The sequence below is a fragment of the Neomonachus schauinslandi genome, chromosome 3 (genome assembly GCF_002201575.2).
Source record: "Neomonachus schauinslandi chromosome 3, ASM220157v2, whole genome shotgun sequence".
Lineage (NCBI taxonomy): Eukaryota > Metazoa > Chordata > Mammalia > Carnivora > Phocidae > Neomonachus > Neomonachus schauinslandi.
This window is the reverse complement of record NC_058405.1, coordinates 138,598,141-138,622,192: the sequence shown is the minus strand read 5'-3', so window position 1 is coordinate 138,622,192 and position 24,052 is coordinate 138,598,141. Positions and strand designations below refer to the sequence as shown.

Sequence of the window (24,052 nt, the reverse complement as noted above, 5' to 3'; positions counted from 1 at the left end):
ATTTTGAGTCTATTTTTGTGTGTGGTGTAAGGAAATGGTCCAGTTTTGTTTTTCTGCATGTGGCTGTCCAGTTTTCCCAACACCATTTGTTGAAGAGACTGTCTTTTTTCCATTGGACATTCTTTCCTGCTTTCTCGAAGATTAGTTGACCATAGAGTTGAGGGTCCATTTCTGGGCTCTCTATTCTGTTCCATTGATCTGTGTGTCTGTTTTTGTGCCAGTACCATACTGTCTTGATGATGACAGCTTTGTAATAGAGCTTGAAATCGGGCAATGTGATGCCCCAGCTTTGTTTTTCTTTTTCAACATTCCTCTGGCTATTTGGGGTCTTTTCTGTTTCCATACAAATTTTAGGATTATTTGTTCCATTTCTTTGAAAAAAGTGGATGGTATTTTGATGGGGATTGCATTGAATGTGTAGATTGCTCTAGGTAGCATTGACATCTTCACAATATTTGTTCTTCCAATCCATGAGTGTGGAACGTTTTTCCATTTCTTTGTGTCTTCCTCAATTTCTTTCATGAGTATTTTATAGTTTTCTGAGTACAGATTCTTTGCCTCTTCGGTTAGATTTATTCCTAGGTATCTTATGGTTTTTGGTGCAATTGTAAATGGGATCGACTCCTTAATTTCTCTTTCTTCTGTCTTGTTGCTGGTGTATAGAAATGCCACTGATTTCTGTGGATTGATTTAATATCCTGCCACTTTACTAAATTCCTGTATGAGTTCTAGCAGTTTTCCACATAAAGTATCATATCATCTGCAAAGAGTGAGAGTTTGATTTCTTCTTTGCCGACTCGGATGCCTTTTATTTCTTTTTGTCGTCTGACTGCTGTGGCTAGGACTTCTAGTACTATGTTGAATAGCAGTGGTGATAGTGGACATCCCTGCTGTGTTCCTGACCTTAGGGAGAAAGCTCTCAGTTTTTCCCCATTGAGAATGATATTCGCTGTGGGTTTTTCATAGATGGCTTTTATGATATCTATCCCTACACTCTGAAGAGTTTTAATCAAGAAAGGATGCTGTACTTTGTCAAATGCTTTTTCTGCATCTATTGAGAGGATCATATGGTTCTTGTTCTTTCTTTTATTAACGTATTGTACCACACTGATTTATTTGTGGATGTTGAACCAACCTTGCAGCCCAGGAATAAATCCCACTTGGTCGTGGTGAATAATCCTTTTAACGTACTGTTGGATCCTACTGGCTAGTATTTTGGTGAGAATTTTTGCATCCATGTTCATCAAGGATATTGGTCTGTAATTCTCCTTTTTGATGGGGTCTTTGTCTGATTTGGGGATCAAGGTAATGCTGGCCTCATAAAATGAGTTTGGAAGTTTTCCTTACTTTTCTATTTTTTGGAACAGTTTCAGAAGAATAGGTATTAATTCTTTAAATGTTTGGTAGAATTCCCCTGGGAAGCCATCTGGCCCTGGGCTCTTGTTTTTTGGGAGATTTTTGATGACTCCTTCAATTTCCTTAGTGGTTATGGGTCTGTTCAGGTTTTCTATTTCTTCCTGATTCAGTTTTGGTAGTTTATACATCTCTAGGAATGCATCCATTTCTTCCAGATTATCTAATTTGCTGGCATACAGTTGCTCATAATATGTTCTTATAATTGTTTGTGTTTCTTTGGTGTTGGTTGTGATGTCTCCTCTTTCATTCATGATTTTATTTATTTGGGTCATTCCTCTTTTCTTTTTGATCAGTCTGGCCAGGGGTTTATCAATCTTGTTAATTCTTTCAAAGAGCCGGCTCCTAGTTTTGTTGATCTGTTCTACTGTTCTTTTCATTTCTATTTCATTGATTTCTGTCCTGATCTTTACTATTTTTCTTCTCCTGCTGGGTTTAGGCTTTATTTGCTGTTCTCTCTCCAGCTCCTTCAGGTGTAGGGTTAGGTTGTGTATTTGAGACCTTTCTTGTTTCTTGAGAAAGGTTTGTATTGCTGTATACTTTCCTCTTAGGACTGCCTTTGTTGCATCCCAAAGATTTTGAACAGTTGTGTTTTCATTTTCATTTGTTTCCATGAATTTTTAAAATTCTTCTTTAATTTCCTGGTTGACCCATTCATTCTTTAGTAGGATGCCCTTTAGCCTCCATGTATTTGAGTTCTTTCCAACTTTCCTCTTGTGACTGAGTTCTAGTTTCAAAGCATTGTGGTTTGAAAATATGCAGGGAATCATCCCAATCTTTTGGTACCAGTTGAGACCTGATTTGTGACCTAAGATGTGATCTATTCTGGAGAATGTTCCATGGGCACTAGAGAAGAATGTGTATTCTGTTGCTTTGGGATGGAATACTCTGAATATATCTGTGAAGTCCATTTGGTCCAGTGTGTCATTTAAAGTCTTTATTTCCTTGTTGATCTTTTGCTCAGATGATCTGTTCATTTCAGTGAGGGGGATGTTAAAGTCCCCTACTGTTATTGTATTGTCGTCTATGTGTTTCTTTGATTTTGTTATTAATTGGCTTATATAATTGGCTGCTCCCATGTTAGGGGCATAGATATTTACAATTGTTAAATCTTCTTGTTGGATAGACCCTTTAAGTATGATATAGTGCCCTTCCTCATCTCTTATTATAGTCTTTGGTTTAAAATCTAATTTGTCTGATATAAGGATTGCCACCCCAGTTTTCTTTTGATGTCCATTAGCATGGTAAATGGTTTTCCACCCTCTCACTTTCAATTTGGAGGTGTCTTTGGGTCTAAAATGAGTCTCTTGCAGACAGCATATCAATGGGTCTTGTTTTTTATCCAATCTGATACCCTGTGTCTTTTGATTGGAGCATTTAGCCCACTTACATTCAGGGTAAATATTGAAAGATATGAAGTTAGTGCCATTGTATTGCCTGTAAGGTGGCTGTTAAGTCCCTTTCTGGACTATGTTACTTTTAGGTTCTCTCTTTGCTTAGAGGACCCCTTTCAATATTTCTTGTAGGGCTGGTTTCATGTTTGCAAATTCTTTTAGTTTTTATTTGTCCTGGAAGCTTTTTATCTCTCCTTCAGTTTTCAATGACAGCCTCGCTGGATATAATATTCTTGGCTGCATATTTTTCTTGTTTAGTGCTCTGAATATATCATGCCAGTCCTTTCTGGCCTGCCAGGTCTCTGTGGATAGGTCTGTTGCCAATCTAATATTTCTGCCATTGTAGGTTACAGACCTCTTGTCCCGAGCTGCTTTCAGGATTTTCTCTTTGTCTCTGAGACTTGTAAGTTTTACTATTAGATGTCAGGGTGTTGACCTATTTTTATTGATTTTGAGGGGGGTTCTCTGTGCCTCTTGGATTTTGATGCCTGTTTCCTTCCCCAAATTAGGGAAGTTCTCTGCTATAATTTGCTCCAATTTACCTTCTGCCCCTCTCTCTCCTTCTTCTTCTTCTGGGATCCCAATTATTCTAATATTGTTTCATCTTATGGTATCACTTATCTCTCAAATTCTGCCCTCTTTATTCTCCATCATTTGGTCTTCTATATCACTAATTCTCTCTTCTGCCTCATTTATCCTAGCAGTTAGAGCCTCCATTTTTTATTGTACCTCAGTAATAGCCCTTTTCATTTTGACTTGGTTAGATTTTAGTTCATTTCTCCATAAAGGGTTTCTCTAGTATCTTCCATGCTTTTTTCAAGCCCAGCTAGTATCTTTATAATCGTCATTCTGAACTCTAGTTCCGACATCTTACTAATGTCCATATTGATTAGGTCCCTGGCAGTCAGTACTGCCTCTTGTTCTTTTTTTTTGAGGTGTGTTTTTCCATCTTGTCATTTTGTCCAGAGGAGAATAGATGAATGAGAGAACAAAATGCTAACAGGGTAACAACGACCCCAGAAAAATATACACTAAACAAATCACAGGGGGAAAAGAAAGGGAAAGAAAGGAAAAAAAAAAGAATATGATCAAATATAATCAGGCTGGTGCATAGATCAGTGCCACACACTAGATTTTGGGTGTATTTTGGTCTGTTAGAAGAAACTGCCTCCCAAAATTTTAAAGAAAGAAAAACATATATGTACAAAAATAAGGGTAAATAAGATGAAGGGATGGAATATGACTGTAAAGATGAAAATTATAAAAGATTTTATAAAAGGAATTGATAAGAAGTTGTTTGAAAAAAGAAAGAAGAGAAATTAAAAAGGGGGGGCAGAGAGAATGTGATCAGGCAGGAGACTAGAACAAAGTCATACACTTAGAGATTTAGGGTATATTTTGGTCTATTAGAAGAAACTGTATCCCAAAATTTTAAAGAGAGAACAACTCATATATATACCAAAAATAAGGCTAGCTACAACAAAGGGAGAGAATATGACTCTAAAAATGAAAAATAAAAAAGATTTTTTAAAAAGGGATTGATAAGATGTTGGCTGAAAAAGGGAAAAAGAAAAATTCAAAAAAAAATAGAAAAAGAAAAAAAAGAAAATTGAAATAATTAACTTTGAAAGACTAAAGAATCATGGGGAAAAAGCCATGAATTCTATGTGCAGTATTCCCCTAGCGCTGGAGTTCAGCCGTTCTCATTGATCGGTAAACTTGGCTTTGGCTGGCTGTTCTTGCTGATCTTCTGGGGAAGGGGCCTGTTGCCGTGGTTCCCAAATGTCTTTGCTGGAGGCGGAATTGCCCTGCCCTTGCCAGGTTGGGCTAAGTAATCTGCTCAGGTTTGCTCTCAGAAGCTTTTGTTCCCTGCAAGCTTTCCGTATAGCTTTGGAGGACGGGAGCAAAAATGGTCCTCCCAATCTCCACCCCAGAGGAGCCGAGAACTCAGGGCCCCACTCCTCAGTGCGCCCCCAGAGAAAAGCAGTCAGTCACTCCCGTCTTCCCGGTCTCCAGCCGCACTCCGTGCTCACCCGGCCTGTGACTGAGTGTTTCTATCTCTGGCACCCGACCCCGTGTGGAGTCTCCAAACCCAGCAGATTCCTCCCAGTGGAGGAAGGGGAGTCTCCCTGGATCTGCCACTTTTTGGGTCCCTGCTGGAAGAGCAGTGGCCCAACTGTGCTGCGGATCACGGTTTATGGCAACCCCGAGCTGAGAGCCTACTCCTCGGCTCTGTCTCTGCAGCCGGCTCCCCTGCTCTGATGCCTGGGAGCTGTGCCGCACTCAGGCACCCCCGGTCTTTCTGTGGCCCCGACGGTCCTGAGACCACACTGTCCCAGCAAGGGTTCCACCCCCCGCTTAGCCACTGGAGCAATGTCCCTCCGCGGAGTGGACTTCTCAAAGTTCTGATTTTGTGCTCCGCTGCTCTATCACTTGCCCCTAGCGGCTGATGGAGGCTCCCTTCCCCCGCCATCTATCTTCCCGAATAGCACCTCGGATTCACTTCTCCGCATGGCCTACCTTCCAGAAAGTGGTCGCTTTTCTGTTCAGAGAGTTGCTGCTATTCTTTTCTTCGATCTCCTGTTGAGTTTGTAGGTGTTCAGAATGGTTTGATACCTATCTAGCTGAATTCCTGGGACCAGACGAAATTTAGGTCTCCTACTCCTCTGCCATCTTGCTCCTCCAAGCATCAATACTTAGCCTTTAATGTGGGCTGCAGTTCCATTCAGCATTATAATAGATTCCATTGCACTTGCACAGATAACAATCTGTGTCACAGTTATTGGAAATTTCATGTACATTAAAATCCCCTGTTGAAAAGACAGTCTCTTCAATAAATGGTGTTGGGAAAACCGGACAAGCTACACATAAAAGAGTGAAACTGGACCGCTGTCTTACACTATATACAAAAATAAATTCAAATTGGATTAAGATTTGAATGTCAGACTTGAAGCCATAAAACTCCTAAAAGAAAACATAGGCAGTAAGCTCTTCGACATCAGTCTTAGCAAAAAAATTTTTTTGGACCAGTCTCCTCAGGCAAGGGCAACAAAAGCTAAAATAAACAAATGGGACTACATCAAGCTGGAGAGCTTCTGTACAGCAAAGGAAACCATCAACAAAACCAAAAGGCCACCTCCTTAATGGAAAAAGATATCTGCAAATCATACATCTGATATGTGGAATCTAAAAACAAAACAAAAGAACAAATGAAACAAAACAGAAACAGACTCATTGAAACAAGAAATAAACTTTTGGTCACCAGAAACGGGAAGGGTTGGGTAGGGGGGCAGATGAAATCGGTGAAGGGGATTAAGAGATACAAACTTCCAGTTAGAAAATAAGTAAGTCCTGGGATATAATGTACAGCATAAAAAATACAGTCAATAATATTGTAATAAATGTATGGTGACAGATGGTAACTAGACTTATCATGGGCATCATTTTGTAATGCATAAAAGTATCAGATCACTCTGATGTATACCAGAAATTAATAGGATATTGTATGTCAATTATACTTCAATTAAAAAAAATCCACTATTTTCAAGGTGACATAATGAACTGCATTTATTTATAAGCCAGGAGAATTTCAGAAAACAGTCATGTCTAGTTATTAAAGGGTTTTTTTTTTCCTTTTCTTCTGAATCAGGTGCTGTCATACCATGCAACATGTTCAAAAGCTGAAGTTGACAAGTTTAAGGTAAGGAAGCAAAGGGTGCCCTTGCTATTACGTAATGTTAATCTTCACATGGCATTCTGACCCGTTGTCACTTGCCTCTGTAGAATCAGTCTGGTCCACTAGGTATTAGGGAAAAGAACTGGGCAAAGGTGTGTTTGAATATTTCAGTCTTAGAGGGGAAAAGGGACTTATATATAAACTAAGTATCCCCTTCATGATCATATAAATGATTCATTATTTATTTCTTTCCATTTGTTAAATATGTGGGGTATTAGAGAAAAAATCTGTGTAATATTGTGAGAATCGGGACACCTGGCTTTGGCATTTATTTTTCCTCCAACTTTCTGTTCACTTAAATATTTTCATCTGTAAAAATAAGGAAGAGATTAGGACAATAATAACTAACATTTGCCATATGCTTACTATGGACCACAATACAAAGCATTTTACCTATATAATTCATTTGAGTTTCATAATCCTGTGAAGAACATACTGTTTTAAAGAGGAGTCAGTTGAGGCATGGAGATGTTAAGTAGACAGCCAAGGTCAAATGATTGTAAGGGGTATAGCCAGGCAATCTGGCCCTGGAACTGGAGCTCCTAACCACGGTGTTCACTGCTGTTCAGTGGGACCTTCTTCCAGCTCCAACATACGATAAGTCTGTGAATGAGGCTTAGATATTTTTTATCTTTTTTTTAAGATTGTATTTTTAAGTAATCTCTACACCCAACATGGGACTTGAACTCACAACCCCAAGATCAAGAGTCACATGTTCCACCAACTGACTCAGCCAGGTGCCCTAGATATTCTTTTTCACCTCAGTCACCACCATTCTCTTAAAGGCAGCCCAAAATTCTTGTTCCGTCCCCTGCACTTCTAACCAGTCATGGTCAAAATATGAGAGTGTTGGGAGGCCTGATTTCCCTCCCCTTTGCAAGCTTCGGTCTCTGCCTTTTAAAGTTTTCGTGGAAGTCCAGAATTATCAGGTTAGCCACCACAACCATAAGAAAGATAGTGTTTTGTACTGTGATATCTGTATGTAATAACCCTTGGTGATGGCTACTCTTCTAAGAGTTTCATTTACACGCAGATGCATTCATCTTCCCAGAAACAATGGCACAGAGACCTGATCCCTAAATTGGATCATTAGAGTTGAGTCACACTAATAAAGAAAGGAAACAAGGGAAGACTCCAAACTCAGAGTAAGGATGAGGGGACTGCTCAGAAGGGCAGGGAGCAGTGCATTTAGCGCGGGCACAAGCTGAGCTGCATGGGCTCCAGCCAGGGATATGGTGCTATTGGCTGGATGAGAGGCTTAGGAAAAGACTGCAGTGCTGACCCAGATCAGGAGCAACATGTTGCCAGCAAGAGGTGACAGCTGACAGCAGAAGAAGGAGACAGAACAACCCAAACTGTGGCAGTCAGGGCCCTCTTGTTAGGGAGATAAACATCCTACCTATCAGCTAGAATGTGAGTGTCATGGGCAGCACTTTTTGTATGTTGTGTTCACTGCTCTATCCCTACAGTTCTGGGAACATGGTAGTACTTAGTAAATATTTGTTGAATTGATGGATGAATGAATGAATGAATGAATCCAAAAGGCATCAGTGTTCCGTAATTCAAAACAATTATTCATTAAGAAAATGTTAAAAACCATGGTTACATATGATTATTTTTCATATCTTCTATATATTTTATAAATAAGTCCATCAAAAATAGGTAAAGCTTTTATACTTTAATAAAGCTTAGTTACCTAGAAATCTGATTTAGGGAAATAACTTGCTGCAAATATTTTACTGTTCTCACTGTCTTATATGTTTACTGTTATTATCATTATCATCATTGCTAAAAGAAGGAAGGGACCTGCAGGGAGAAAGATAGCAAAGCGCACAGTGGGACAAACATGACTGCAGGAGCTATTTGATGGGACAAGCACAGAGGCACAGCGGGCCAAAATCCATAGCTGTGTACCCTCTACACATACTGCCCCTTGTTCAGCCTTAATTCTTAATTCCTTAGTCTAAGGAAAATACCATTGTCTTGGAATTTGCCATGTTTTTCTATTGTTAGCTCACAAACATACTAAAAATATGAAGTATTTAAATTTGAGAACAAAGGGTTATTTCATCTTAAAGTTATCAAGAATATTAACTTAACTGATTTATTCCAGATTTTATCCTGAAAGATATTGGTAAGTGTCTTATAACAATGTAATTGAGATATAGTAGATAATTTTAACCTAATGGCTTTTTTTCTTGATATATAAAGTAAACAGAACATTATCATAATTAGTAGCTGATGTCTTATAACTGCAGCAATAACATTAAAATGTAGTGAGCTTAAAATAATCCTGCACATAGACACTGAAAAGTACTTACTGAAATTTCACACTGGAGTATGTGCAATGGCAGTTTCCTAACATTGTAGCTAAATAGCAGTAAATAAATGCTTTGTTTTGACCCATATGTACAGATAAACCATGCTTGCATCCAAATATATTGTAAACTTTGCTACTTACAATAATTTTTTAACAGAGATAGTAAAGAAAATAGATCTATATGTAGAGAGAGATTTGAAATCTGGAATAGAGTTATCCATGAAATTTCGTCCTTTAAGGATGGCTGAGTCAATGTATTGGATTATGTACAGCTGGGACAAAGCTATTGATCAGTGATTCAGAGATGAAATCAGGGCTTGGAAGGAAATATCATCCTCTAGGACCTGGAGGTCAAATACATGCATACATAGGCCAGACTCCAGTTGCAGCCCAAGCTGTACCACATCCAGGATTCAGATATGTTGAGAACACCAGTGAGAAATGGTTATTCACACAAGAGACTAGAGGCCTCCTAGTCAAGAAGTCTTCCTAGTGGAAACTGAGACCACAGGCCTCAGTGTCTAGATGATTCCAAGTTCAACATGGGGTTTGTCTCTTGGATTTGTCCCTTAGCCCAGCCTCCTATAGATTCATCTTCTCAGCTAAAAACGTGAATGGACACAAACGGTATGGACTTTAGTACAGTTTCAGTGCAATAAATGACCCCAAGAGCATGAGGGTTCCAGAGTGCCAATAGCATGCAACAGAAAGCGGCAGCCCAAGGGAAAGAAAGCCTCAGATAGACCAGAGGGAAGGCACCTTCTATCAAAATGACCAGCAGAAGCTGAAGGAATCAATGCAGGCTGAGTGGTCACATTTTAAGGACAAGTTAGGTATACCCTGAGAACTCTCAGAAATAAGTAGGAGAGATGGAAATCCCATAATATTGGAGAGTACAATACACACCATTAATTAATTACTTTCAATTAACTACCATTTGTACTCCTCAGTGGGATGGTTTCAAGGAACACAGATTTCATATATGATAAACCTATAGTCAATCTTTAATAATCATTAATGCAAGGCTAATATCATCTTACCTTTTTTCATATCTTGTCTTCCTATTTCACACCTGTCCATATTTGGGGATTTCTTTTCCTATTGTAAAATGTCAGAGGAGAGGGAAAAGATGTCTTCCTTTCTATTTTGTTTTGTTCTGTTAACTCCATTTCTCCTGTTGGGAAAAGTCTCTTTCATGGGTGTGTGGTGGTAGGTGGGTGAAGGGTGGTCAGAGTGTGAAAAACATTCTAGAAGTTTTCCTGGATTATCTAGCCAGAATAAGTAGATGAAACAACATGTAATTGCTCATCTAGGAATGTCAGAACCTAAGCTTATTTTTGTGGCTGTGATATATTATTTATACCTTGGGAAACAGTCTTTTTTGGAGGGCCAGCTATGCACAAAAAGATCACAGAACTTCCTGGAACTAATGAATTAACTTTTTCAAAGTCTGATTGAGGTTATAATGTTAATAATTTGTCCTTTATGGGCTGGTTGCCCTGTGCATTGAATGAGGAAACCAGGATCTAAAGAATAGTTTTTAATCCTCATTAACATTTACTGATCTTCCTTGAACTTGAAATAAGAAAGGTGTGCCCAGAAAATTTGTGCAGATTTTAGTGCCTGTTTATATCTTTTCTGCTCTGTGCTAATGGGACTAATGTATAAAGACCATATTGACAATTAGATCTCTTTGAAGATGACTGGTTTAAAGGCTTTTAATAACCTGAAGATGCCAGATGTGATAACATAAGAAAATGAGTTTGGTACACCAATTATATGCTCCTGTAATTTTATGCACTTCCCTAAGATTCCAATGTGGTGGACAGACCAAACAGTTACTACTGTATATTCCAGTTTATTAATTAAAATAAACTCATGGACGTTCTCATGTTGTATTGCCCCCTTTTATCATCCCTTCTTTCAATTCCAAACTGCATGGGTTATGGCTGCAACCAGAGATGAACTCGTTTACGGCACTATTTAACTGCCTCAGTAATTAAACACCGATAACTCCTGTTAGGTGTTTGGGTTTGGACTACCTCTTGCGTATTTCAAGTTATCAATGTTAGTGCCTAGACCACAAATTAACATCCTGGTAAAGTAAATAAAATAAAGTGCCACGGAATAGGTACCCCCTGTGGCCTTTACTACCAAAATAAGAATGGCCACATCAAAAATAGGATCTTACAAACTCCTCTGTAAGTTAGAGGGTAGGGGAGAGGCTGGGCAATGGGATAGGATGTACTAGGCTTTTTTTTTTTTTTTTTTAAGTAATTAAGTTTGAGGAGGCATCTTTGATCCTGAAATATTCAAATGTTATCATAAGCCCTGGCAGTTGTGCGGGTAGATGTGTCTATCATAAGTCCTGCACGAGGGTCCCTGTGTAAGGAGGCAGGAGTTGGGGCTCGCCCCCACTTGGCTGGTCCACTGATGGGTTGCCCCTTAGTGACTGATCCCCCAATGGGCACACCTTTTTCTAATTGCACAGCAACAGAACGTGTGCTGGTCTGCCAACTCTATTTCCAAAGCTGGGGGAAAAGTCCAATCCTTGCATCAGCTTCTTGCAGAGGGTAAGTGTCCCATGTAGACAGAGGGTAACACCATGACACTTACCCAAACCCAAGTAATGAGGCAGCTGCCAAGGAGGGGAGAGGTAGGGCAGGGCACCATGTGGCAAAGGCTTAGGGAGCTCATGTTCCCCACCACAGTCAGTAGGAAGCACCTTCCAGCTCCTCTCCGGCAGGCCGGGCACTCCCATAGAGACACCTCCAGAGTCCAGGCGGTAATCCACAACGTCAGGGTGCCAAGGAGGGAAGGAGAACTTCCACTTGTTCCTCTAGCCTCAACCCTCACAGTCTTCCTGAAATGCCGCCTTTGGAAATCTCAACAACCAACCACTTTCTGGTTCACCTCTGCTTATTTCTTTTTTTTTTTTTTAATGTTTTATTTATTTATTCATGAGAGTCAGAGAGAGAGATAGAGAGAGGCAGCGGCAGAGGGAGAAGTAGGCTCCCCGCCTAGCAGGGAGCCCGATGCGGGACTTGATCCCAGGACTCTGGGATCATGACCTGAGCCGAAGGCAGACGCTTAACCGTCTGAGCCACCCAGGTGCCCCCACCTCTGCTTATTTCTAACGTTGTTTAAAAGATGACCTCGACCTCGCAGCAGTATAAATGGAACTTGGGAATCATCTTACACCTAACCTATTCTGTCTCCTCTCTTGTCCCTGCCTCTTGACTTGAGGGCTTTGTTGTTACTGTAATAGTATCTGTGCCGAGTTTAATTTCTGAGATTTTTTTTTTATCATCAGGGAGTTCTTGAACCTTCAGTAGGAATCTGGCTGCAGGGGAAACATCTGGGAATCGGCATTCAAAAGGGCATGCCCTGCTCCTGTGGCAGCAGGCTGAGCCGGGCAGCCTGCACTGCTTAGGCCATGTCCAGAAATCCGTGGAGTGCTTTGTGTCCGAATGTCCACATGTTCATATGGGCTTCTCTTTATAAGTTGTGTCTTCATGGAATGTTAGGTCAGACAAAAGATGGTTACGCTTTGTCACTGTTGAGTGTCAACAATCCTGGGGAGGGGAGCCGTGTGAGGGGAATCAGGGCTGAAGTCCAGCCCGGCCTTTCCTATTGCTGCACTATGTGGCTATGAGTTGAAGACTCCTCAAGAACTCACCTGGCCAAGCTACATCCTGTGGTGACACTGACCTCCTCCCAGATCAGCTTCAACAGCCATCATTTGTCCCTTCTTTGAGTTTGAAACAAAACAGGAACACTGTCTCCGAAAGGTCATGAGGAATGTTGACTTTCCCTGGGAGGAAGGATGTGCCTGGAAGGCGTTCTCCCACCTTCTTGCTTCCACACACTAACACAGCTGGTCCACTGCACTCCTGGAGTGGCACACGTGAAGGCCCAGGGAGTCTGACCCTGAGGGAATGAAATAAAGGGCAGTTCATTTTTGGCTTCAGAGCAGTGATGAGTCCTGAAGGTCCAGAGAAGACAGGAGTGGAGGGCAATTGTGTGGCCCAGTTAAAGCACTGACTTCTGAACGGTGAAGGGAGCTATAGAGGCCAAAGGGGTCAGAGCTTTCCAGAACACTAGGGCATCTGGAACTGTATCACTCTCCTTCTTTCTGGTTTGCCTCTAGTTAGAGCCATCTACGACTACAGGCATGGAACTGGGAAATAAAGAACTGATGTGCCCTCCCCTCAGTGATGTTGGTTTGGTTTAGCAATCGTAACTGTTGGTTTTCTCTCTGCATCTCCTTCAGTATACGTAGGAGCTACCAACCCCTGACTGCCATGCTTCCCTCACCCTCCTCTCCAGAGGACCACTTTGGATATAACTGTCCAGTCACCTTTGAGTCCTCACATCTCCTCACTCCCATGGGCTCATCCCTCCATTCTGACTTCACAATGTCTCCCATGCTCCCCCGATCCTCACAGTCACCACCAGCTCGGATCCTCATTCTTTCTCATGCAGACATTTGTTATGCATGCTCTCCTAGCTGGTCTCCCTGCCTCTCTTTCTCTCTTGCTCTTTTTTAATTTTTTTTTAAGCAAGCTGGTCTTATGCCCAACATGTTGGGCATAAAACCAGCTCCCAAATTAATCCTGTGCATAGTGGCCGGATTAATAGTATGTTGGTACCAGTTGCCTTCTCACAAAGCTCAACATCTTCTATAAGCCTTTAGATCCCATCATTTCAAATTCTTCAGTTGGACATTAAAATGGGTGAAGACCAGTGGGAGAAACAAGCTTCCAGCTAGAGAATGAATGAGTCACAGGAATAAAAGGTACAGCAGAGGGAATATAGTCAATGACACTGTAATGGCGTATGGTGACAGATGGTAGCATAGCATCACGGGTAGAGAAGTTGAATCACTGTGTTGAACACCTTAAACTGATGCAACATTGTGTGTCAGCTATACTCAAATTAAAACATTTAAAATAAATAACTAAATTCATTATAATAATACTTATAAAAAGTGCTCTGAACTCTCAGCTCCAGTTCACTTTTCCATCCTGTTTCCCATGCTCCCACTGACCCACCCTTCACACGAGCTCCATTTGATATTTTCTGTCCATTCTCTGCCCTTCCCGATCTCGGTCCCCATTCCTGTTTCTATCTCAGCATATTTAGAGTCCTGACAATCCATCTGCTCCTGCTCAGTTGTGCCCTCTGTGAAGTCATTCTCACTGTAATTCAGGCAAAAGTGATCTGCTTGTTTGCCATTTTTTTCATTATACGTATCAGTTTCTGCCTTGTGATATAAATCTTTATGCACCTGTCCATTCACCTGATTAAACCAGGAGCATTTTTATGAGCGAATCCTTGTCTTTACTCATTTTTGTAACCTTTATATTTCCTAAAGTCATGTCTTGCACCTGGGTGCTGGAGAAATTTCTACCAAATCCATTGAACTATTTGTGGTTTTGATGGCAGAGGTGGTTACAACATATGAGTAGAATTTGGAAACAAGGATCTATGACAATAAGAGTGTCTGCAAATTGTATCTCAACACCTTGTTTTAAGTTCCTGGTTGCTAATTTCCTAAGAAGCCTGAACTATATGAAAATAAAGGGATTCATTTTCTTTGTTTAGGATACTCTCTTTGAAGTGTTCAGTAATGACAATATCTGCGCTTCCCTACTGTGGGCAAAGGCCCCTTGTCATTCATTCTTAGTTGATTCAGCAATTGGTATAATACAAGTACACCTCGGAGATGTTGAGGGTTTGGTTGCAGAGTAGTGCAATAAAGCAAATATCACAATAAAGCAAGTCAAATGCATTTTTGGTTTCCTGGTGTATATAAAAGTTATGTTTACTACACTGTACTGTAGCCTATTAAGTGTACAATAACATGATGTCTAAAAACACAATGTACATATCTTAATTAACAAATATTTTATTGCTAAAAAAAGATGAACCATCATTTGAGATTTGAGTAAGTCATAATCACTGATCACAGATATATAATAATATATATAAAATATAATAATGTAAAAGTTGATAGTATTTAGACAATTACGAGAATGTGACACAGAGACATGAAGTGAGCAAATGCTTTTGGAAGAATGGTGCTGATAGACTCACTCAACACAGAGCTGCCACAAACCTTCAGTCTATAAAAAACCAAAGTATCTGCAAAGCGCAGTAAAGCCAAGTGCCATAAAATGAGGCATGCCTGTATTAAATAAGATTGTTCACTCATGTATCCTGCTACCACCATCCCGATAATTAAATCTGTTAAAACTATTCTTTTCTTGAATCTCAGGATGCCTTTCTAATTCTTTTTATTTGTATCATCCTGCGTTCTGTCCCTTCTACCTATTTTTGAAATTATGTGCTGTTTTGGGTAGTTCTGCATGGTTTCTCACAGTTGACACCAGATCTACCCAAAATCTTAAAAACGTGCGTAAATCATGATTCTATTGATCTCAAGGCCCAACATGAAATCCCAAGTTAGGAAAGAATGTCTCAGTTGCCAGAGCTGTCCCTTTTGAAGCAGTCTTTGTAAGGCCATGGACATAGGACAGAAAGCGAACATGTAAATAGACAAAGCAGCCACCAGACCTCTGGGTTCACTTAAAATTGCTAGGCCTCAGGTTTCCTCATCTGAGTAACAAAGACATTTTCAGCTATAAAATGCTACGATGTTATGAGCCTATAAAATGTATCTCCAGGAGGGAAGGGGAAAATAAAACATAAAGCAACATAAAGTTTATAAAACATCTTGGGGTTCTTATAATTTCTAAATACCCAAAGCTTTAAATTTAAGCTTATTTGAAAATTTGGGTATTTGGTGGAAGACTTGGCTCAGCTTGATGTAATTACATATTATAAGTGATTTCCAAAGCCCACCATGGCTGCATTATATTTGAAGGGTAACATTATACAGTAATACTCATAAGAAAGATCAGTGATTATTTTAGGTAGCAAGAATCTTAATCTCATCAGTATAGAAAGTATACACTAGACTAGAGCTACCTATAAATGTTTAAATAATATTAATGTGTCAAATAATATGTCATATGACTTAGTAGTGTATAAAAATGTTTTCCTTCCCATTATCTTACTTGAACCTCACACTTTTTGGTGAGGGCAGGGTCATTACCCTTTACATACAAGGTGACCAAGAACCAAAAGAACCAGCAAGAAAAATGCACGTGCTTGGCTTTGATTTTTCCTCTCCAGTGTTTTGTTTTGACCTTGAAGATAATGCTTCTCTTCAAGTTCTGAATAGGAAAATGTAAGTAATATCATGGAATTTTATCCTGAAGTCATTTCTTTTGATTTCTTGGAACCTCTGTGGCATTTTGACAGTGTGGGGGCCAGGTAAGTGTGAATGGTGATGATGTCTGAGAAAAACAGAATTTGGGGCTGAACATAGACATTTGTAAAAAGAGGCTTTTCATGGTACTCTTTGGGCAATCGATATATAATGCTATTCTATAGCATTAGAATTAGAAACTTCTTTTTGTATTGTGGTTGTACCATCCATGTGACTTCTTGCCCTGAGGTTTCAGACTGCTTAGAAACCTAAGGAAATTGGAAACAGCAAACATTATGAAGATATTGCATCATTTTGAGCAAGAGGGTATATGATCCATTATTCTGACATCTTGCTTGTCTTCCTTACTGTCTGATTGGCTATCTAGCTGTATAGAAATCTCTCGACATCTGGAAAGCTCAAAGGAAAGAGAACAGTCCCACTTTATTATCCTGTGCTCTCCAGGCCTGCCAAGTACCTTGTAAGAAAGATAACAGGGTTATGAGATTGTGAACATCAGTTTAAGGATAAAGCACTTGTCAGGAGATAAAGTCTTATGTTTAAGGCATGAGAACTCATGAACTAGAGACTATTTGGGGGAAGATATGAAGTGAAGAATGGGAGACTGGGTTTACATTTGTATAATGTTCCCTATACTAATGCACGGTATTCGAGACATCATGGACGGTAATCTGCATATCTGAAATACAACGACTCTAACATAAGACTTTACGCTAAATTTTTAAGGATTTTTGAATGTTATTCTGAATTAGCCTCTGTATATAGCTTCAATTTGTATGTGTGAATATGTGTGGTGTGTGTGTGCGTGTATGTGTACACACTTTAGCTTAAAGGGATAGTCAAGTGATTTAGTGTTTCAACTCTGGCGTTAGAAAAAGATGGCAATTCATTGTCTCCAAAGAGACAAGCAATGGAAAATCTGTGAGAACAAGAAGATCTGAGATGAAACACTTTGGCCACTGGGTGCCATCCTTGCTCCACGTAAGGATTTGCTGAGCCACATTTCTAGGAAAATGGTTTTAAAACCCAAAAGACAGTCATTTAAAAGTAATTTCAAGATATAATAATGTTTGTGTGTGCACATGACCTGGAATATGTTAGTGACACAGCAGCTTATTTATCTGCTGAGGCACGAGGTGGAACGACTGGGGAGATCTCCCCTCTGGTTCAGCCTTACCAACAAAGCCTGGGTAAAGCCCTCTTGCTAGCTGTATCCCAATGAGCCAGTGAGTTCAGGGGAGGCACAGTGGAGGTGCTGGGAGTTGATGGTGAGATGGTGTGGTAGCTATCCAGAGGTCGGATGTTCCATTAATTGTTTGTATGGTGGCGTATTGTGCGGTATGCACGGAGCGGGACTTGAACCCAGCAGTCAGTGTGGCTGTGCTCAATCCCTTCGAATACACTCCTTTCATTCCCAGAGCTGATGGAGCCATTCAGCACTCTTCCCTTTTCTAGCAATGGTGGTGATGCGTGTTGGTGGAATAGGAACTCTGTTTTGGGTGCTTTTTCTTTCCCTGGAAGCAATTCATGGAGTCTGCAAAGATAACACCTTAGCCAGGCACCAGAACATCCCTAGTCAATGACACAGTATCTGTGCAGGATTTTGCTATCTTTGGATTTGACACTAATATATACAAAACTTAGAAATTAAACTCAGCTTTATGAACTAGAGTAGCCACAGAGACTGTTCTAAGACTAGCTTGTAGTACAGGCCGCTGTTCCCATCTAGGGCCTCGAACGTGGTTGAGACTAAAAGGAATTAAGGTGTGAACAAGTACGAATTTTAAAGATTTTATTTATTTATTTGAGAGAGAGAGAATGAGAGAGAGAGAGCACATGAGAGGGGGGAGGGTCAGAGGGAGAAGCAGACTCCCCGCCGAGCAGGGAGCCCGATGCGGAACTCGATCCCGGGACTCCAGGATCATGACCTGAGCCGAAGGCAGTCACTTAACCAACTGAGCCACCCAGGCGCCCACAAGTACGAATTTTAATAAAAATCAAAAATCTGTGACAATCACCCTAACAGAAGACTCTAGAATCCTTTCTACAAGACCACATTGTAAAAGGGATCCAAGCTCCAAATAGGTTTTACCTCATACCCCCAGGCTGGGGGCTGTGCAGCTTGGCCTCACCCTTGGCCCAAGAAACTGCCCAGAGCAGGGCCTACATGTACTTCTTCAGGCTCACTGTCATCAAACCCACATGCCCATGAAAGGGGAAAGTGTAAGAAGGGCTGGCGAGAAATTTTAAAAGGGCAGGCTTTTTTCAACCTGCCCAGGGATAAAAATACCATCCTGCCGTTAATCATCCACAGGTGGACAGACTTTAACATACATTTTCTGGGCTTACTGTAGGATAACCTGATACCAATCATTGTATACTTTTAAATACTGCCACTCGCTGAGAGTTGTGTTGTTAATGGCTGTAGCATTCCTTCTGATTCAGTGTGCCTTCACTGTTCTTATTTCATTGGATGTTAACAGAAGCCCTTCAAGGAGGCATCAGTGGCTTTATCCCACTTAAGCATCTGGCAGCGGAGGGAGATCGCACACCGCCCATTTGGAGGCCTCACTTCTTGCCCCGGAGGTCCTTTTTTGGGACTCTCCTACCCAGTATGTGCTCAGTTCTTGCAATGTGATGGTCACGTGGAAAATAACAAATATTTAATGAACATTTTACCATGTGCCAGCTCTCTTTTCAGGGCCTTACCTGTATTACAAATTAAGAAATCTTGATCTAGGTAGGCATGCCGAATTTGTAATATTCCCTTTCAAAATAGACGTGGAACCCTTTTCGTTTTAGGTTCTTCCGGTCCTGGTTTGGCCCTGTCCTTATGGTCTGATGATGAGCCCTTCTGAAATCTAAGGCTTAGTTCCTTGATAGACGGAGGAGTTCAGATTTCAACAGACTCTGCAAAGGCGTGTTTGTTTGTTTGTTTGTTTGTTTTTAAAGATTTTATTTATTTATTTGAGAGAGAGAGAGAATGAGAGACAGAGAGCATGAGAGGGAGGAGGGTCAGAGGGAGAAGCAGACTCCCTGCCGAGCAGGGAGCCCGATGCGGGACTCGATCCCGGGACTCCAGGATCATGACCTGAGCCGAAGGCAGTCGCTTAACCAACTGAGCCACCCAGGTGCCCTGTTTGTTTGTTTTTAAGGTGACACAGTAGGAAGGCAGTCCAGGCCTACTGCTTATGCAGGTGTGCTTTCACAAACTTCAGCATCCGGGAATAGCAGCTTCAGCAGACAGGCTGTGGGATCTAATAGCAATTTTTCTCCTTGAAGGGTAAATCCCAAACAGTTCTTGTGCTGAATGATCCCATTCGAATACCAGGTTCATTTTTCCTAACATATATTATAATTCATCTTGGGCCTTTCCAGAGACAGAAGGGAGTTCTGTGAAAACCAAGCTTTGTGATGGTTTTTGCAGGAACAGGTGGCCATCCTCACCACTGGGCTTAAATTTGTCAAACAACTCCATGAAACACTGAAGCTGGATTTTAAAGAAGGACACTTAGCACTCTTCCCCTCACGACCAGCAGGAAAACCCGAGAACTCAGAAAAGAAAGAGAAGAGGGAGAGAGGCTTTCAGTGACTACGTTGCTCTAATATGAAAAATCATAGGACTCACCCTCCCTTTATTTTTTTAATGAAACTATCCATTTTCCTTTATTTACTTAACTTTTTTTTTTTCCACTAATCACCCTCCCTTTAAAACCATGGAGAAACTTATTCTTCTGCCTAAAATATCTTTCAAACCATCAGTGATCTCTTTGAAAACAACTTTCCTCTGGTTCTCTGAAGAGTTATGTGTGAGAGCAAAGGCTGATTATTTTGATAACCCCCTTAAAAACCAAAGGTCCAAGTATTCTGTTGTCCCTGTCTGCACTGGGCTGTGATCACGTGTCTGTCTCCACATGAGCTTTTTCTCCCACTGCATAGTGATTCACTTATGAGAAGGCAGGACGGAGTGGTGGCAAGGTCCCAGAGGTAAAAATCTCCTTCCTCTGTGTAATATACGTAAGCTCAAAGTTCCTCCCGAGAAGGGTTACAAGTAGGAGTACACTGTATACCAAAAGGACAACATGCCCCACAGAATGTGCTTGGACAAAGCCAACTGCTGGGGGCAGAGGCACCCGGCTGCAACAAGCACCCAAGGGGCCCCTGGAGTCAAACGTGCAGAGCCGCATCAATGCAGCTTTGAGCCCCCGGATATGCTCCCTGCAGCCTCGCTTTCCTTACAAAGGGGTAAACGTGGCCTCTGTTAAGGCCTCAGTTTCTCATCTTTCAGCAACCCCCTCCAGAAAGAACTGTTTCCAAGTTCCAGTTTGAAGAATCTCAGGAAAGTTTTCCAGTTGGTCTATTTTGGGTCAAGGGCCCATCCCTGGACCAACCAACTGTGACAGGGACATTGTCATAGAAGAATATATCAGCTCCAAGATGGAAAAACATGGCTGGAGTGGGACACATGGTTTCCTTGAAAGGAGAGGGAGGGGCGCCTGGGTGGCTCAGTTGGTTAAGTGTCCAACTCTTGATTCCAGCTCAGGTCATGATCTCAGGGTTGTGGGATTGAGCCCTGCGTAGGGCTCCACGCTTAGTGCAGAGTCTGTTTGTCTCTTTCTTTCTCTCTCATAAATAAATAAAATCTTTTTTTTTTTTTTAAGATTTTATTTATTTATTTGAGACAGAGAGAATGAGAGACAGAGAGCATGAGAGGGAGGAGGGTCAGAGGGAGAAGCAGACTCCCTGCCGAGCAGGGAGCCTGATGCGGGACTCGATCCCGGGACTCCAGGATCATGACCTGAGCCGAAGGCAGTCGCTTAACCAACTGAGCCACCCAGGCGCCCTCTCATAAATAAATAAAATCTTTAAAAAAGGAAGGAAGGAAGGAAGGAAGGAAGGAAGGAAGGAAGGAAGGAAGGAAGGAAGGGGAGGGATACTAGGCAGATAGAAACACAGCTGGCCTTCACAGGTGAGGTATACAGGCATATAACTTTAAGACGCAACTTTCGGTCCCTATCCAACCTACTGTGGCCTCTCTTATGGAAAGCACACATTTCCTGGAGCACAGCTGAGATGCTCACAATCTCCCCTTTCATGATTCGTAATTGTAGACACTGGGCAACACCCACCAGTGACCTGCCAGCCATAGTGGTTTCCAAAGAGCCTTTGTCTAGATTGCATTATTGAAAAGAATGTTTTATTATACCCTTAAAGCATTTCTATTTTCACCACTAATCCCATTGAGGGTCACCTTGATTAGGCTTTCAAACTCACCCAAATTTTATAAGACAAATAAATCTAACTTCCAGGAATGTGCCAATTAAATTGGCCCAGGAACTCCTCATTAACAATTGTCTCATCTGATCATCTCACAGTAGCATCTTTCTATTGCTCTTGAGTCCTGGGGGCACCGATGCAGACCCAGGAAAACCCCTTTTGACTGGATCAACCAATAACCCACAGCTCTCTTCTCGAGTAGTCATTTCTTCGTGAACTAAATAGGACTTACTGGAGAATTGAGCAGATAGAGTAAACCAAATATCTCAAAGTTCCCGAAGATCTGATGTTTGAAACTCACAGTAAAAGCTCAATTCCTAATCTACTTCCTAGCCTCATTAGAATTCAATTAGTAGAAGGACATTCTTTCCTAGAGGCTCTTTGGCAGATTTGTGTATGAACAGTTAACCCCAGTGTTAGCAAAAGCAGTTACTTGTACTCAAACAGCTCTCTCTGGCTGCAAAGAGAATCCCAAAGCCGTTTGGACAAGACTTTGCTTATCCTCCCACCAGGATGCAAATATTTTAAGTGGACAGAGTGAGATAAAACGCAGTCAGTACTGTGCTGACACTGACCACACCCTGTGGCTGATGGATTTTGGGACTTGAAGGTCAGGGGAGGAAGGTGAAGGAGAGGACACTAGAGACAAGGAGACAAAGAAAAAATTTAAAAGGCTTCCTTGACATTGTTTAAAACTATTTCCCTGTATAAACAAGTTTGGACTTTAAAATGTATCAACACGTAACTACAAAGAGTATGTAGAAATACATGTATATTTCTAGGACAGGTGGAACTTCTAATGTGTCGTGAAAAGCAGGATATTTGAGGGTAAGAAAACCTTGAGGTTTTTTTGTTTTTTCTTTTTTTTCTGCAGTATTCCCATAACTGTTCTTCAGATGCCCGCATGTAGACTCAGGGAGATTTATTTTTCTTCTAACAGGGTATGTAATAGTTGTCACTCAGCCTTGAAATAGTTTTCCTCTGCAGTGGAACATCAGGCCGGTGATATATTCGCATATAGCTATTCCCACCTGTCATTCTTCTGCCAGCCTAACGCGTCAGCAGCGCACAGGACCCCCCACAGGCCAATGGCAAGCTTTTAAGCTGCTGCATTTATGGGACATAGTTTCAAAATATCCGTAGTCACCCAGCAACAGGAAAAGGTATTTCATTGGCTCTCTTGCTGTCAGCTAGAAAGGAGGACAATCTGGATGGACTTCAGCTGTGAAGATCAAGATGAGGCATTGGAAGAGGGGCAGGGGGCAGGGGCCCGGGGGGAGAAGGGGGGGCCAACGTTTGAACACAGGAGCCTCTCAGTGGCCAATGTGATATTTTATAAGTATTGTGTAAAGCATGATGCTTTCATGCCCCCAGATTTAAGGAAAAAAACCAGATGTTAAAGAATAGCACTGTAACAAGGCAGGTAGTTTTCATCTGCAGTGTCGTAGATGCAGAAGAGATCAATCTCGGCTCCCAGTCTTATCTGCCTGATCAAAGGGAGTGCTGCTGAATTTGGAGCCCCAGTGAGAGATAAATTAGAGCTTTTTAGTGTGCAAACAATTAAGCCTTCCTCTACTAGAGGTAGGATGCCATCTATAGTGGGTATTCTAAATGCAAATCAATCCCATAAATTACTTTATCAATATCTAATCCTGTGAATTATCCTGCCCTTAAAAAGTTCTGCCTAACTCTCAGGCTGACTTCTGCCCCACTCCCCAAGCAAACCCAGGAGAGAGCCGCAGAGCAAGTCCAGGTGGCCTGGGCCTTGAATAACAGGCCATCTCGCCGTGTCCTCTGCTTTCTCCTCCAGCCGTTCCCACGTAATCTATCTATAAAGGAAAACAAGGCTTCCTCTTTCTGATTTCACTCTTTTGTTGTTACCATAGAGCAGAAAATTAATACCAACTGGGTGCACGTGTAAAATCAAAGCAATTAGGGAATGCTCTGTAAACCAGACAAGGAAAAAAAAATACTTTGACGACACCCAGTCCTTGCTGAGAATCCAGCCTCATCACTTTAAGCTGTAGGATGGAAGGACATACACTCTCAGTAGTTAAAAACCATTAAACTCTTGGGATGCCTGGGTGGCTCAGGTCATGATCCCAGGGTCCTGGGATCGAGCCCCGCATCGGGCTCCCTGCTCCGCAGGAAGCCTGCTTCTCCCTCTCCTGCTACCCCTGCTTTTGTTCCCTATCTCGCTGTCTTTCTCTCTGTCAAATAAATAAGTAAATAAAATCTTAAAAAAAAAAAAAAAAAAACACGTTAAACTCTTCCCTGCAGATTCACCTGAGCTGCTGCTTAAAGCAGCAAAATGGAGGGAAGGTGCTGTCTGCTTTTTCTGAGTTAGTCGGATTAGAAATTAACCATAATTACTAGTAATTATAATTAACAGCGGGCAACGTATTAACTGTAGATCCAATACTATTACATGCATGTTAATTCTGTAGACTCATATTAATAAATTAGTATGTGAATATCATTTCTGTGTATCTCTTAAGGGGTATAAAAAAGGATGCAGGCAAATTTGCCTTAGCTAGACTCTAGGCTACTTGAAAACTGCTTTATCTTCAGTGCCTAACACGATGCCTGATATATGGTGGGTGCTCAAGAAATAT

The 24,052-nt window shown here is 41.2% G+C and overlaps 1 protein-coding gene across 1 annotated transcript in view; it reads left to right on the top strand.

Annotated features, from left to right (window-relative positions):
* Positions 1-24,052, top strand: part of PDE11A (phosphodiesterase 11A) — a 375,594-nt gene that overhangs the window by 235,363 nt on the left and 116,179 nt on the right. Inside the window, exon 10 of the mRNA XM_021703017.1 lies at positions 6,457-6,507. Coding sequence (XP_021558692.1) covers positions 6,457-6,507 — 51 coding nt within the window. The remainder of the gene's footprint in view (positions 1-6,456; positions 6,508-24,052) is intronic.